The 16,294-nt window shown below is 39.7% G+C and overlaps 1 protein-coding gene across 1 annotated transcript in view; it reads right to left on the reverse strand.

Annotated features, from left to right (window-relative positions):
• LOC139725372 (uncharacterized) overlaps window positions 1-8,901 on the reverse strand; it is a 66,108-nt gene extending 57,207 nt beyond the window's left edge. Inside the window, exons 1-2 of the mRNA XM_071636456.1 lie at window positions 8,563-8,901; window positions 979-1,191 (exon numbers count right to left, since the gene is read on the reverse strand). Of these exons, the coding sequence (XP_071492557.1) occupies window positions 979-1,191; window positions 8,563-8,820 (471 nt within the window). The 5' untranslated portion in view covers window positions 8,821-8,901. The remainder of the gene's footprint in view (window positions 1-978; window positions 1,192-8,562) is intronic.
• Between the last annotated feature and the right edge of the window lie 7,393 nt (window positions 8,902-16,294).

The following is a 16,294-nucleotide window of genomic DNA, read 5'->3' on the forward strand; positions in this document are numbered from 1 at the left end:
CCTGTATCAATTTGCCTATGGAATCTTGTTGGGCATGACTAAAAAATCTAGAGCTTGAATACAATGCATGATCCTTCTCTTGCTGTTCACACTTCATTCGTTGTATAGCATTGGGCAGTGGTGTCCAGCCAGTAACCCAAATTCCGCTGCACTTTCACTGACTGTAAATTGGCACACAACAAGCCCTAATCTATGCGAGTCGGGAGGGAGAAATCAGGTGGTTTTTTTTTTTCAATCTTAAATGTAAATTACTCAGACCAAATACATCACAACTGCGTCAAAGAAAGGTTTATTGCATACACGTAGTTATCAATTTTATCCTGAAAATAATAAAAACAGCAACCAAGAAAAATAACAGAAAAAATTGCTAAAAATACAAATCATATAATCCATAATATGATCCCCAAGGATTCTTTGTGGAGTGCATTCACAGAATGGGATAGATAGGGAGGGATAGAGAGACAGAAAGAAATTAGTGAAACTAATGATGAATAAACAGATGAATAAACTAGAAAAGCACTTGGAGAGTGCAGACCTCCGCAAAGCAGCATATTTCCATCTATACATGCATGCTGCAAAATTGCCCTATTTTTCAATACATTTATGTAGAATCATTTTTGTATTTAAGTCATCAGCTTCCAGCTGCACAGCGCTTTGCCACAGCAGAGCACACGCTTTGGTGCGCATATATGCAAACCTAAAGTTCATTGACCTTATATGCCAAAAGATCAAATCTGTCAAAAAATCCATAAAAATTCCCGGATCACTACCAAAATTAAATTTTCTGTTCTATATATCATTATTAACTTTTCCTGCAAGTTTCAGTAAAATCTGTTAACATCTTCTTTTGCACACAGACAAACAAACAAACAAACAAACAAACACACAAACCAATGCCAATAAAAATGTAACCTCCTTCCTTGATGGAAGTAATAAAAGCCAATGTGAAGAAAGGAGGAAGTCAGCAAATCTCCATACCTGCATGTCTGTGTCTGCGATTCGGACACGAATGTTGAGGTAGTCTCCCACTTCTGCTGCCTCCTGGGGTGGGGTGGAGGGGGATGCATCCATGGTGCCATTGGGGGTGGGCTCGGCAGTGGGCGTGGCAGTGGGAGTGGTCCCATTTGGCTTCCCAAATGGTAGCTCCATAGCTGCTGTCTTGGCCTTCTTGGTCCTATTCACATAGTCCTCCTGCAAGGTGTTGGAAATGGCAGAAACATTGCTTACTTTGCGTGTTACAAGAAATATGCACATACACGTGTAGGTACATGGATGAAACACAATATGGGTAATACACACTGATGTAACATTATATTAGGTAATATACTGACGTAAGACAATATGGGTAATATACTGATGTGCCATTACAGTTTATGGACACAGTTCTTCTGGCACATAATCCTATCATTTTAAACTATGGGTAAGTAGGAAATATCCATGGAGAAGTTTGTGCTGGGTCTTTGCAGTCAATTAAGACAGCAATGTGAGTGAAAATCTGCACACTACACAGATTATAGACAATTATGATCATATGTAAGAAACCGTGCTCAGTTACATGGCATGGCATTTAATCAGCACAACTAGGACAAAGTGGTCATGGTCATTTTTTCTTTTTTTTTTTAGTCGTAAATGTCAGGAATTTGGCGTTTTTTCTCTTTTTTTTAGTCGTAAATGTCAGGAATTTGGCATTGTGTCTAAAGAGGTATTTTCAAATGGCTCAGAAAAAGATATCCATATTTTGTTTTTATACATTTTCCAGGGCATAGGAAATTTTGAGGCAAATTCCACTGGAGAGCCACACTAGTCAACTGCCTCTCCCCCACAATGTCACTATTACAGTGGATTCTACTTAAGTTGCAGGTAGTCAAAACCACTGATTTAATTCATGATCAGTTGACTGCCATAAACCTGTCATGCATGTCATTGCTGGGGGCCTCAGAGTTCAGAATAATTAATACACTGACCGAAATCTTAAACAAAAAGAGAAAACAACAATGATGAAACAGAACAAAACAAACATCGCAAAATCCAGCATTAAAGACATATTATGGAATCCTTTCTATCTGGTCTTTCTCAGTAGAACCAGTCATAGTCTGAAAATAAAAAGTGGTTTGGTGTTTTTTCTTATTGTGTGTAGTAAAATCAGCAAATGAAATACTGAAGAGTGACATATGGTAGACCTATCAACGTAAGCAAAAACAAACTGCTATTCACACTCACTAAAATCATAATCATGGTAATGATGATAATAATAACATCAACAATGAAATAACGATGATGATGATAATGATAATAATAAAAAAAATTAATAATAATGATAATAATAATAATAATAATAGTAACTAGAGAGGGGCCGTCAAAGGCGGCAGACCCACGCCTTGTACAAAGTCGGGGTAAACATACTGTGCATTCGGTCATCTACCAGAATTCGGTCACTTAATTGCCAGTGTCCTTTATCACCAGCCAGTGCGTTCTACCAAAGATCGTACACTGAAGTGTACGATCTTTGGTTCTACAGTCACATCACACGCAAATCACATCATTTCACATACGGTAACACTCATTCACCACAGGAAAGTCCTTTAGTCTCCTCCAAAAATTCATCGAAATCCCAAATTCCACCGTCAAAAGTGCAGATTCGGAACTTTTCCAAGCGCGCGCGAATTAAGTCCAGTTTTAAGAGTATTGTCTACGCGACGGGTCGCCGAAAAAGCGCTAAAAATCGAGAAATACGCCGTTTTCTTGCGGGATATTTTGCTTATAGCAAGCCGAGAGTGTGTTGATATCAAAGGTCGTATGAGTGTACGATCTTTGATGGTATCCACAAAAGCGCAAAAGAAAAACAAAATTTACGTACCCCCTAGGCAATTACCCCTATGATTAGTGTCTACGGGAATTATTCAATGCAAGGGTTAAATGCAAATGTCTACTGCACCAGTATTCGGTCACCAACGAGCGCCGCAACGTCCCCGATGCTATTTTGCACCAACAGGGTAGAGCGCGATGCATTTTCAGCAGCCTTGCACACGCATTGACATTGAGCGCGCATATCGTGCAGTGTGACTGCGACCGAGCAAATGCTCCTCCAACGAAAAAAACAATCAATTTTAATTTGAAAAATCATCAAAATACGGGCCAGTTTGTGACGACGGAGAATGAACTTTCATAAATCCAGAAGGACATAGTCCTTCAAATAGGCCTAAACGTAAATTTCGGAATTCTTACGAACATTTGAGCAGCGAAGTCCGATCGTTTGGGAGTTTATGTTTTTGTATGGTAGCGGAAAATCGCAAAGTGAGAAACGGGAAATTTTCGGAGTGGTCACTATACCATGGGGTCAAAACTTAAAGGTCGCACAGAATTTGCAAGGGTCAACCGATTATCACCAAAATCTAATCGATTCTTTCCTGTCATTATCCAGACATCCCCTGAACATTTCGTGCAAATCCGTTTACCCGTTCTCTTGTTATCTTGTACACAAACAAACAAACAAACAAACAAACAAACACACAAACAAACAAACACACAAACAAACAAACAAACAAACAAACATACGGAACCCTTTACATAACCCCCTGCCGATTTTCATCGGCGTGGGTAATAACATGTGTTGCCAATACAAGGATCAGATGATTTGGAGGCCTTTAACATTTCCGCACCTAGAATTTGCAAGTTAGTTATGGCCATAGCACAGCTGAAATGAGAGATAAGTATTTACTCAACATCTGAAATATTAGCAATGAATTCCAAAAATTATTATAAAACAGATACAGCACAATTAATACAGATACAGCATCTACTCATAAAAATGTGGTTTCTAGGACTTGATGGGCACGAATTGGACTTGGTAATCAGTGCCATGCTGCAGAGCAACATATGTTACGCGACACTTGCATGACATTTAATGGCCCCATCCTTTCATAACAGGGGAGTGTGGATCTGATTAAGGAAGGTTGGGAAGGGCAAAATATAGTCCCTGCTTCCTCTCGGCTCCATTAAGAGCTAATTAATCGGGACAACAGGGCTGGGAAGTTTTGAAGCAGACACAATCTTCTCAGGTGTAGTCTTCACGGACAGACTCCACATCAATAAGACACTCTCCAAATGCGAAAAAGATTGGTACTATTATACCTTTGCCATGTTCTTTGTTGTTGTTTTTGTGGGATGATTTGTCATATTTCCACCATTAAGCGATGAGATCTGTGAGTAAATCCCACAGTAATAGCTGCACACACAACTCAAAATATGTCCTTTGACCATAATGGTACAACTGCATGTGTGCACATACAAGGGGATCACATGAGATACATGGCTTGCGAGACAGCCATACTTCAGTTGGAGAGAAAAAAAATCCCAATTTAAGCTAACTTGCACAACTGACTGTCATTTATACATTGAAAAGAAGATGAGTGTAAGGAGCCATATTTTAAAATGAAAGTCTGGTAATCCATAACAGACAACAACAAGAAGGATATCATGTGAGTGGGAAGAAGGAAAAGGTCAAAAATACATTGTAGCTTGGAAACATGTACAAGAGTGGATACATATTCATGTGCCTGATATAGGCTCTACTATTAATGCACTAAGAAGTCTGTGAGGCTCAAAGAAGGGAAGAGACCACGTACAATGAGCAATCCAAGCTAAACATAATGCATTGCCTTTCTAAAAAATACTAAACACAGGCATGAGACAGAGAAAAGTTGAAAAAAGAGGAGAAGAGTTTGCGAGGGAGCGTAGCGACCGAGCGGGGGGAGGGTGTGGGAGGGGGGTGTCCCCCCTCCCACGGTGAGGACTTTTTGAAATTCAAGGTACGAAAAAACTCATTTTAATGCATTTTACAACTGAAATTTACTATTGTTATGAGGTACATTTTACAGAGAAACATTGTGATAATTGAACTCATAAATGACACTTGCAAAATCTAAAGGAAGGAATAGTATGCTTAACTGTTGAATACCTAGGACCTACTCAAATGTGAGGCCATAATAAATCACAGTAATGTACACCCAGGTGACGTCTTGCTGGATTCAGTTCATACGGGTACAAAAAAAAAATCACAGCTTAGCATTGCCATTGTTGGCTGTCTTTACCTCAGTCCATTAACAGTTTACAGTGAGCAGACCAGGCAAAGTATTGCTGATCTTGTACTTGGTCCATGTAGTCTAGTAGAGAATCATGTACCATGGTATGTAAGAGAGCTGAAAATAAATCATACATGCAGCTCAGCACTGTTGACCGTCTCTACGTCCATGCAACAGCTAACTTAGACTGCCTATAATACCTTACAGGAGGTACAAAAATTTGTAGACCCGGTTAAGTCCATAAACATTTTCTCATTGAAGAAAGAAATATTCTCACCGGTCCACAAAATCACGATGACAAATGTAACGTTAGGTCACGCCAACGTAATCAGCGGGATACAAAAGCAGCGCATCGCGTTGACCGAAAGATCGGTCTGTATCTGTCCGTCGGGGAATGTTCCGCGGAGACTGCGTCTGGCTTCACGGATCCCTACGGAGGTCTACGCATCGCGTAGACAGAAAGATCCGTCTGTCCGGAGGACTCTTTTATATTTTGCCATAACGCTGTCCTCCGTATACGGAGATCCGTGAAGCCAGACGCAGTCTCCGCGGAACATTCCCCGCCCGACGGACAGATACAGACCGATCTTTCGGTCAATGCATCGCGCTGAATGCTGCGGCAGCATGCATGCCGAAGCTCCTTGATAGTAATGATACACGTAATACGCAGTTACAGCCTCACGTGTGCCCGTGCATCATATCACACCACACTGCAAGCTACACTAGTATAGTAGCTACAAGTTGATCGACACGCACGTTTCACATCCATTTCACGCATGAAACATGCAACATCGCACAGCTGCCCGCTGACAAAATGCACTCATCACCATTCACACACGGCGAGATATGGTGGCTGCAAAAAAAGAAAAAAAAGAAAAAGAGGAAAATCACGGAAATTTTCCCGACTGTGTATTTTCTAACCACAATTTCAAAATCCGCGGAAATCCGCGGATCCGCGGAGAAATCTCATGCCTGTAAACAGTAGAATATGTATTATTGTTTTACTACGTTTTGGAGGAATGCACCCTACAAGCATTTTTTTAAAGCATTCCTCCCATCTCCTGCATTTTCAAAATTTCAGAATATCTTTTTTTCTGGTTTTTCCATTTACCTTATCCATACATCTTATTTATCATATTTTGGAATGTTGATAGATTATAAGCACATATCTTATGTTTTAAAAAAATGATTTACATGTTTTTGTTGGAGATGGGAAAAACAAATGAATGAATGAACGAATGAATGAATGAATAAATAAACAAATGAATGAATAAATACGCCCTTTGCTGACATTCAGTTCAAGAGCTTGCATCTGTTTTTTTTCATACTCTTTTTAATCCCCTATATCTTGAACAAAACATTCATGGCACACTTTTTGAAAGTAAAAAATTGGGTCTTTCTCAGTTGACGCTACGAAAGAAAGAAACGTAAGAAAGAACGAAATGTATAGCATTCTTGAGATATGTTATGCCCCTTTGTTGCACAGAGTAACTGTAAGCTATTCATGCACCAACAACTTCATGAAAAGACTTCAGTTCTTGCAAACTGTTAGAGCTTCAGTCAAGTGTAAAGAAATGAAAAAAAAAGTCATTGAATTGTTGAATGTTTCCAATCTGCCAGTTTTTTCTCACGTACTGCAAACAAGTACAGGCATGTACGCAGAATGTGAGCAATTTCCCAACACACAAGTTTTGATGAAGCAGTGATGAAGTCAGTATTAAAATTCTGAAACACTTAACAGCAAATGGTTCACATCAGTCAATTGACTGGACTGGAATTTTTTGAGAATGAAAAGCTCTTCCGCAAAAAAAAAGGAAAAATGATATTATTGAGAATAATCACATGCTGTAAGTACTTCTGCTTCCCATTAATATGCCACTCATGCTACACACATTTTGCAGATGCTAGGGGGGGGGGGAGAGAAAATAATGATGTTGTGTGAGGGAAATGACAGATTTATTCCAAACTTTCACTAAAAAGCTTCATATTTCTAATTGCTTTGTAAAAACACTTTGACTAAAGAAATTGTTTGGTTTGTCTGTACTCTTCCCAACATGATATCACATAGGTAGGCATAATTTGAATTAAAGTCCCACATGGGATTATCTGAACGCCCATCCTGATAATAAAGATGTATGCATCATCTAAGAAATTTTGAATAAATTCCATTTCTAAATGACAATAAAATGTAACTTGACTTGTGGAATATTAGCTTAGCTGACATCCTCCTGCAAGCACCCAACGGAAAAACAAAATCGAATTTTTATTCATTTTCAGAGAGACCAACATGTGCTAGCTTTACTCTGCGATGGAACAAGATTCACAAACCTCATCAAAATAATATAACATCATCAGCATAACACCTAACTCACAGCTGCTTAGACATGATGATAACATCGTAAGTTATAAACAAGACATACTCTTTAAAAGAAACAGCAATTTGGAATCCTTGTCATTTTCTTCACATGTCTGGTCTGGTGTTACTGGGTCGACTAATGCGATTGAACCAAATTACCTCGAATTAACAACAAATGCCATGATTGCGGATTTCTCACCAGAATGCCAATTAGGGGGAAATTTTATTTTAAATGTGAGCTGTGGCCACACACTGTGCATTTCTTTCCCAGTCTGCTGCGCAGTCTCTTCTAATTCAAATACGTCATTTGCGTCAGACAACAGGAAAGCTGGTAACAAACTGGTCAGACGCAGGTTCGACACGATTGACCCTATATCAACAAAGCCGATCAGCATGGCCAGAAGCTAGTTCTATTGATACTTGCTCCGAAGTCATGCACATGGTCAGGGATATCTGACAAAGCTCTTATCTGATTACATCTTTTATCATCAAATTTATGTGAGTGATGGGCTAGATCAGCAGTGCCAAAAACTGCTAGCCAGTTAGCAGTGATGAATAGAACCAGACTGGACATAGATGAATTTTGAATAATGTCTGCCTGCGGGAAAACCATTATCTGAGCATTCACATTGGTGAACAAACATTCTTGTTCTAGAAACAATTTGTTATTCATATCCAATTTCCTACAAAATGCAACCCTAACTTTGCTGTTGTTCAATCACAAGAAAACAGACATAAAACATGATGTACTGTGTTCAACATTAACATACAGAGGAAACCATAACGCTCAAAATCAAACTATCACAAGATTTTATTTTCTTATGATTTTCCCAAACTTCATTAGGTCTCCAGGCTAAAATATCTCACTTTCCTCTCACAAAATATTCAAAATCAAGGAAATCAAAAATGCCCACTGAATGTAATCTATACATTATCTCACACTCATGAAAGAAAGACGTGTTTGATTGGTCAGTGAATACAAAAGACATTGGATACATTGATGCACTGAGGCCTTCTCACAACTGATGATGGTTACTTCAAGAAAATGGCACCATGGTCAAATTATGTCATCTGCAAGATTTCAAGACAGGGAAGGCAGGTAGAACATGATGTACTGATACTTACGATGAGTCCCACAAACAACACCGATTCTTCCCATCCCTCAAAGCACCATGTTAAGTGGCGGGGCGGGGCAGTGTCAGCCCCCAGGGAGCCCCGCCGCCGCTGTTTGGTGCTTGGGCTGGGCCCCAGGTTCAGCAGCGAAGTGTAAGACCTTGATAGGTCAGACTTGGCCAAGACGCGGTCGGTATCATCAACCTCAGTGCTTGTGCCCCCATACCAGGATTTGGGCCTCTCTCGATGTTTTTGCATGCGCCTCTGCATCTTGATTTTGAGTTACTTGTGTCACGCCACAGACAAAATGATGAAATTCAAACAATTTTCAAATTCCAAGTTATAGTTTTGACTTTGAGCCTGCTACAGATATATGTTACACATGAAAGGGGATTGGTGAGACACGAATGAGCATTGATGCAATATCAAATCAACTTGTGGAGCTTGATTAACTGGTCCCTCAAATGAGTTATCAAAGTTTGATGCAACATGAGCACTGCCCATTCACTCCTCAGATATTTTAGAATTTGTTCTCTTTGTTCGATGATTTTGTGTCACATGACCTTAAAAAAAAATCAGTTGTCCGTCAGTCCACTAAAGTCCAGTCACTGCGAGGCACATTCATAAACAAGTGTGATCTATCTCACAGCGATCTGAGTCCTAACTTGCGTGGGAGAGAGTGCAAAGAACGCGGCTGCATGTCGTTGCCACGGTGACCACTGCAGCAGCAGCACGGAATTGGAGCAGACAGCCCACAGTGGGGTCGGAGTCTCAGTATGGAACCCCCCTGGTCACTATCTGTCCTCTGCAGGAGAGCCAGCTCTATGGTGTCCCACAGTGGGAAAAAAGAGGAGAAAGTTCCTGCAGGTTTTTATCACTCAAAGGCCTTTGTGCATCAGAAATCCCAAAGTGGTTCCATGTGTTCCCCCCTGTCACACAAATGAAGACGTGAAGTTTCTAATTAGCTTATGACGTCACAGCCAATGTAAAATTCGAGGAAAAGACTCCACTTTCCTGCATGAAATACAAATTGCTGTAAACCAAGGAAGATTGAATGAAGCAATTGGGACTGCAGTAATTTGTGTCTTTCTTTTTGTGTTTTTAAAGGGGGAGGGGAGAAACTTCACCACTCTTCTTGGCAAGAAAAAGTTTGAAATACTGGTTTCCAAAATTGCAAGATAATTCCGACTGGGCACGCTTGCAGAAGAACATATGGGTCACTTCTCACTTGTCCAGCTGAGTTTCAGGGTCTTCCGAAGACCCTCTGAGACCAGAGTGTTGGCGTACCGGCCGATTTCTCTGTGCGCTCTGACACAGTTGTTATGGCATCTGCTGTGCTGCTTAACTCACTGGCTCCTTTAAAATTTGATTTTGTCACTTGACAGCAAAAACAGACACCACTTCAGTCCATCAATCATACACCTTGGTGGAGATGCAGCAGTCACAGACACAACGGTAACATGAAAGCAATCTTCAAATCACAGAATATATATATTCCATGGAAACAATGCTGAAGACTATATGGCCAGCCTAGATTCCATACACTGTTGAACTTTTAGGATAATATTCAAGTCTGTCCACTTCAATGAATATCCAGTATAAGTCCCTTGTTGGTTTAAAAAATCAGTAACCTTGATTGCTACATCCAATATATTCACTCCTTTTTACTGTTCTCTGTTTTAAAATCACAAGGGCACTCAATGAAATAATTCATGTGACTCCAAAGATGTACAATGTAAGCACAGGACGTCCGTGGGTTCAGCGCTGCGAAAAGAGGAGATCAGTCAAGTTCAATGCTAAGTCTTTGTTACAAACATCCGTGAATCCTGGTGCTGAGTAATGGTGGCAAGGTTGGCGGGGAAATTTTCACTCAAGTCCTCAAATGAGACACTTGCCATGAACATGTCGCATTGTCGAGTGATCAGCTTTATCCTCCATAACATGGCTCCTGGCGGCTTTACATCGAGACGAAGCTGAGCACTCTGGGAACACATCCAAGGAAGAAATGTCATCCTACGAAATCAGCTGGGATTAACATCGGTGGATCACTTTCCACTGACAATGTTCATGTTTGATTATGCAGGTAAATGCCCAAAGCCACCCCAAAGTTTGCAGGCTTTACTGTGTTTGTGAGACCCAAGGTCTGGGGGCCCTAAAATATGATCTGCCTGAGCTAGATTGTGTACTTTGTGACAAGCACATAGAATGTTGACTTGATAAGCACTGGAAGTATGGGATCATCAAGTCTGCCTGGATGTCAGGAAGGAAAAGTGGAAAAGGTTGGAAGGGAAATGCATTATTTAGCGGATAATCGCACTAAACTCTGCCCCGAATGTGTTGGCACTGGGCCTCAAACAAGGAGAAGGAAGTGCCGTCAGAACCAACGTCAATGTCACAATTTGCATCTGGCTCCCGCAGCAGCCAGACATTCTCCCAAGCGGGTCCGTTCAGCAGGCAAGAGTTTGGCGCGGGGGAGGAAGTCTCACGTGTAGCACGCAAAGCCACCACTAATCTCCGCTCCGGTCATTCGTCACTATAGTGGCAAGATTAGAGGGCACCAAATCCCAACTACCACAGAGAAAAAAAAGCTGGCGTCATGACAGATTTCCATTCATCATCCTGAATTATCTGGCCGTCGGCTGGATGATGTTACGAGTCAAGATAATGTTTGAACATGAGAACAATCCCACCACACAAGTTTGAAGATGTTCCTCAAGCTATTCCTCTTAAATCCGTTGAAGAAACTCTCATCTTTGATGAAAGCAGATCTCAAGAATCTGAATGTGCAAAGCTTGGCAACTGTTACTAATCCAATAAAAACACAGCAAACTCCATGGTAACTCCCAAGGAACAAAACAGCGAGGAGAGGCAAAAGGTGTATTGCCCGTGCTGAAAAGAAAATTGCTTTGATTTACAGAAAATTTTAGTATAAAGTCTAAAAGAAGTTTGATACAGAGAAATCAGAGCTGTGGAACACACAGCTGCACCAACCGATGCTCTCTGCACAATGCATCATCAAAAAAATGATGATCTCACCAAAAGCATCGAGAGCCAGGTCTAAAGTTCAAGCTGCATCATCGGTCTTTACTGAGTGCATCATAAAGGGATCCTTTATTGTTATTACTTTTCAGTAAACTCCCTTCATTAAGCGGGAACACATCAGCCAGTGTAATTCCTTACTCTGGCTCTCATTTCATTTAACAAGGGTGTAACTCGGCACATTGTCTAAAAGGGTGAGCAATCACACACACACACACACACACACATGGAGGGAAACACCTTGTCTACACACAGCAGCCTAATGAGTCACCAACTAGACCGCCGCCACGCCACCGCCACCGGCATCAGCAGCACAGGCGGATGCTATTGTGGAGAAGCCGAGGAGCTAAGCAAACAAAATGGGAGTAACCAACTCTTGCTGACTCAAAGCTTCTGGTGGTCATGATGAGAATTCAAAAACTAACAATCACAAATATCAAAGCCATGTGGGTTCCATAAAGTGTGCAAACAAAATAACACCTGAACCAATACCTTGGCTTAGACTTGACCATTATTGGCTTGGACTTGACCATTAGCACAAAAAGCCTTGAGATAATACAGGTACAGAATGCCATGATGACCACCTGTAGATTGCACTTAAATGGAAGTTTGTGATGTTTGCCAATGGTTTGTTTCATAGTGTTTTTCATGGGGTACAAAAAATGTGCTTGTGCTTGTCATAGAAGTAACTGTTTAACACTCATCTTGGTGAAAGGATGCTGGTCTTTGATTTGATGGCAACATCAGAAATGGCAGAGGTAAGATCAGGTCAAACTCAAAGCCACAGGAACTGACAGACAACAGCCAGCAGGTAATAAGTGACTGGAGCAGCTGCCTTCCACTTGCCAAAAACTACGCACAAAACATCAGAATACGCTCAATAAACCCAAGGAGCTTCGAAGCTCCTTGATAAACCTAAACATTTGGAATGTAGTGAAGTTGTGAGATTGGACATCATGAATAAGATTATTATATGCACCATAATTTCTTCTATTTTACTGAAACAATGCTGAATGTACATGTTTGTTTGTTTGTCCTCCACGTGCTGCAAGGACCCCGTTGAAAATCAGTCCAACTATGCCTGAAAGGACAATCCTTCCCATGAGTGGAGAATGAATAAATAAATTTAAAAAATAGAGTATTGTGTTGTTTTACAAGGAAACAGAAAAAGCAAAGTAAATCCATGACAATCTGGAACCACAAACAAAAATAATAATTCTTAAAATGTAGGCCTACAACAAAATAAAGAAAATAATGTGCCTTGAACGGAGACAATACAGGCATGTAATAGCCATTTTCAGTAAAAGCAAATCATCTAGAAAATCACATATGTTGCATTTTATTGAGAGAGAGCACACAGATTACTATGGTTCTGCAATTGAATCAATCTTCATTTGCTGCCCACAATGGTACGTATGATGTAATTATGATTGGAAAACCAAGTCTTGCACAGGCCTTGCTAGAATAGAATTACTTATCGGCAAATGTGTGCATCAAAGTGTATCAAATAAGAATCCTACACAAAGACTATTAGAACATGTAGCTTGAAAGAAGTCAGTGACCACTAAATAGTCCTTTCCAAGTTGGGTCACTTGAGAGTGCCTGTTGTGTGAGCATTTTCTGAAGCGTTTCAGGAATTTCCAATTTATATATTCCAAGTCGGGCCAACCATAGCAATACACAACACAGTCTCCCCACAATACAGTTCTCTTATGTTTGTTATAAGCTGAAGCTCGCTAAAAAACCTGCATTTCGCTTTGTTTTCAATGCACAGAGAAATATATTGTATTTAACATAGGTCAGAAATGGGCGTAGGCTGGAGCAAACTTTTTCTAAAAAGCGAAAAACACTTCAAATGAAATTGCTGGAATCCAAGGAAACAAACAGGTCAGTGATATTGAGTCAAGAATCCAGTTGGATTGCAGGTTAAACCAGTTGAGGACGGACTGATTTTGCTACAACACATATTTCCCATAGCCACTTGACCGAGTATACTCGGGACTCATCCTCAACGGGTTAAGCATTGTGTCTCACAAAATGACATCCCAGAGATAACTGTCTGGGTCACGGAACAGTGATACAAGGACCTATCATTGCTCAAACATGTTTACATCTCAATTACAATTATAAATTATATTGTACCGCTACATGTATGTACTCTACAGACTTTATGCTGGTAATTAAAAGCAGCATGATAATCCACCATATGCAACATGTATGATTATCAGTCTGGGCTTTTCTGCAGATCTAGTCACAAGGAAAATTCTGCTTAATGAAACAAACATTGTACTTCAAGCATAGTAGGTAACAGAGAGTACAATCACACTTACAAAAAAAAACAACAACCCAAAACCAAAGCATTGATCTTGACACAAGAATGAAGTACAATATGTTCTGTATATCATGGGGAGATGCTAGTATAAGAATGGGAAAAACATCACCTAAAACGATGTCAAAGCTTGGGGAGCAGTCAGTGTGCATCACTTTCTTAAATCTTGCTACAATGTAGGTAAAGTCAGTGCTATTCAAAAATTGTGTCTCTAACTATACAAGAAAGTTTTCAATCTTCTTAAGACTAGCTTTTAAGAAACAAATATGGTTATGAAAATATGGAAGTCATTTTTATAAAGGTGTTTGGCTGCATCATATTCCAGGCTTACCACAGTTGTTTCATGTGAACAGACTCTGTTGTTCAGTTCTGCCATATATTGCATACGACGCATGCTTTGACTAAAATTGAAAACCAGAATTGCTCGCTGTTGTGGACACAATAAATTTGCCAGATGACAAGATTCGATCAAGCAAACAACATGAAAATGTGAACGAGTGTGTTCATTCCAGCTCAAATAGAAACTTCACACAGATATATGACAATTTGAGTGCCAGCATAAATACTGAACATTATTGACATTTCATGCTTTTTTTTTTATTGTTCCATATGTGATATGTGCTTGTTAATAAGAGACTTGTGAAGAGCATGCATTGCATATGATGATGAACACACAAAAAGGGGAGTATAACATGCAAGTCATGTATCTCGTAATGCATTTCATTGCAATGTACATCGGTGTCACGTTGGTGATATATCAATGACATGATTATGTTTCCCTTACACATAGTACTGTATGCATGCATGCATGTATTAAGGCATGACAAAGCAGCCATTGAATGCCTTTCTGCCCGCTCTTATCCATCATTTTTGTTGTCTGCCCTAATCTATGGTAGGAAAAAAAAATGGGTGTGGCCACTACTGTCTGCATCTCATAAATTAACCTCCATCTGCTTTGGCCTCACAGAAAGCTAGCACCTGCCACTGGCAAGTGTACATCTCCCACTGCAAACAATTTTTAGTACTATGCATTTCATTCCATTCCTCTCTGTCTGAGGTTTTCTGTATATCTGTCTGTCTGTCTGTCTGTGTGTCACAGCAGACCTCACAACCTGCACTCCCTGTTGTCTTTCATTTTCACACTCTTCCACAAACCTTTTCATCTTCTCCTCTTCATAAAATGGAGACAAATGAAGTTAAAAGTATGACCTCAGCAAAGAACAAAGTCATACTGTCGACAAGATGTGCTAAAATACAGGAAATGATTGAATTCAAAGAGATACCATCACTATCAATCTATTTTATCTACATCATATCCTATCATATCATATACATGGACACATTTTATGCACAAAACCTTGGGAAAATTTGTCTTATCCTCACTATAGAACCAGATGGGCACTGATAAGTTCATTGTTCAAACTCAGTGATGTCAAGATCATTTTGACCCTTCGCAAATATTTTCATATACCACAACTCACCCTAAAACACACACATACACAGAAAAACATGCAAAATTCAATAATAAACAAACTAAGAAAAAAAAACAATAAAATCTACTGGTACTACTGGTTATATAGTGCCGCATTAGATACAGGGAAGTCACACTTGAAAACACCTGTATGCCAAGACTAGACAGTCTAGAAATCAATAATATACTACTGTATTGATTCCTTTTAGAAGGAACAGTGCTAAATACAGTTGGCAGTCCAAGGTTGGTCGGATGACCTCCAATTCATTCATAACATCAAGTTTACATCTAGCACACAAATATTGTTTTCTTCTATATACAGGCCTACACTGTACACTGACACTTCTCTACCAGTGCATGGTTGACGCTACCCAACCTTTAACAAACTACGTTTACTGCATGCAAGCACAAGATGTGCACATGGTTATTACTCAAACACAATTTGTTATCCTTTCCAATCCTTTTGTCTGAAGGTCGCAAAATTTTATTCTGGTCACAGGAATGAAAATATGACGGCATTGCTGCAGTTGCACAGCTTTCACATGGCTGGAAGCAAATGTCACAAGTTCATTTTATGTGGGATCATGTTTTCTATTTATGTGCAACATTTACAAAATATCAACATCCCCCACTTGAACAACACAGGCACATCTAAGACTGGTAATTGTCAATTCATAACCTTTGTACAACTGGAATGAAATTGATATTACACGCTATCCAATACATATTAATAGATATAGGATATACCTGCATGCTTTAATACATTTAATAGGGAGGTGGAGATATGACATAAGACAAAGCATGTAAATATAATCATAAAGAATAATCACAAAGCATGAGAACAAGGCTATAAAACATTTTTCTCTTCCTGCCATGTGTGGTTTTTTTTTTAACTTGAATCTTTT

Source organism: Diadema antillarum, unplaced genomic scaffold, assembly GCF_040938485.1.
Source record: "Diadema antillarum isolate AM-2024a unplaced genomic scaffold, OU_Dant_1.0 seq00000035_RagTag, whole genome shotgun sequence".
In the NCBI taxonomy this organism is placed as follows: Eukaryota; Metazoa; Echinodermata; class Echinoidea; order Diadematoida; family Diadematidae; genus Diadema; species Diadema antillarum.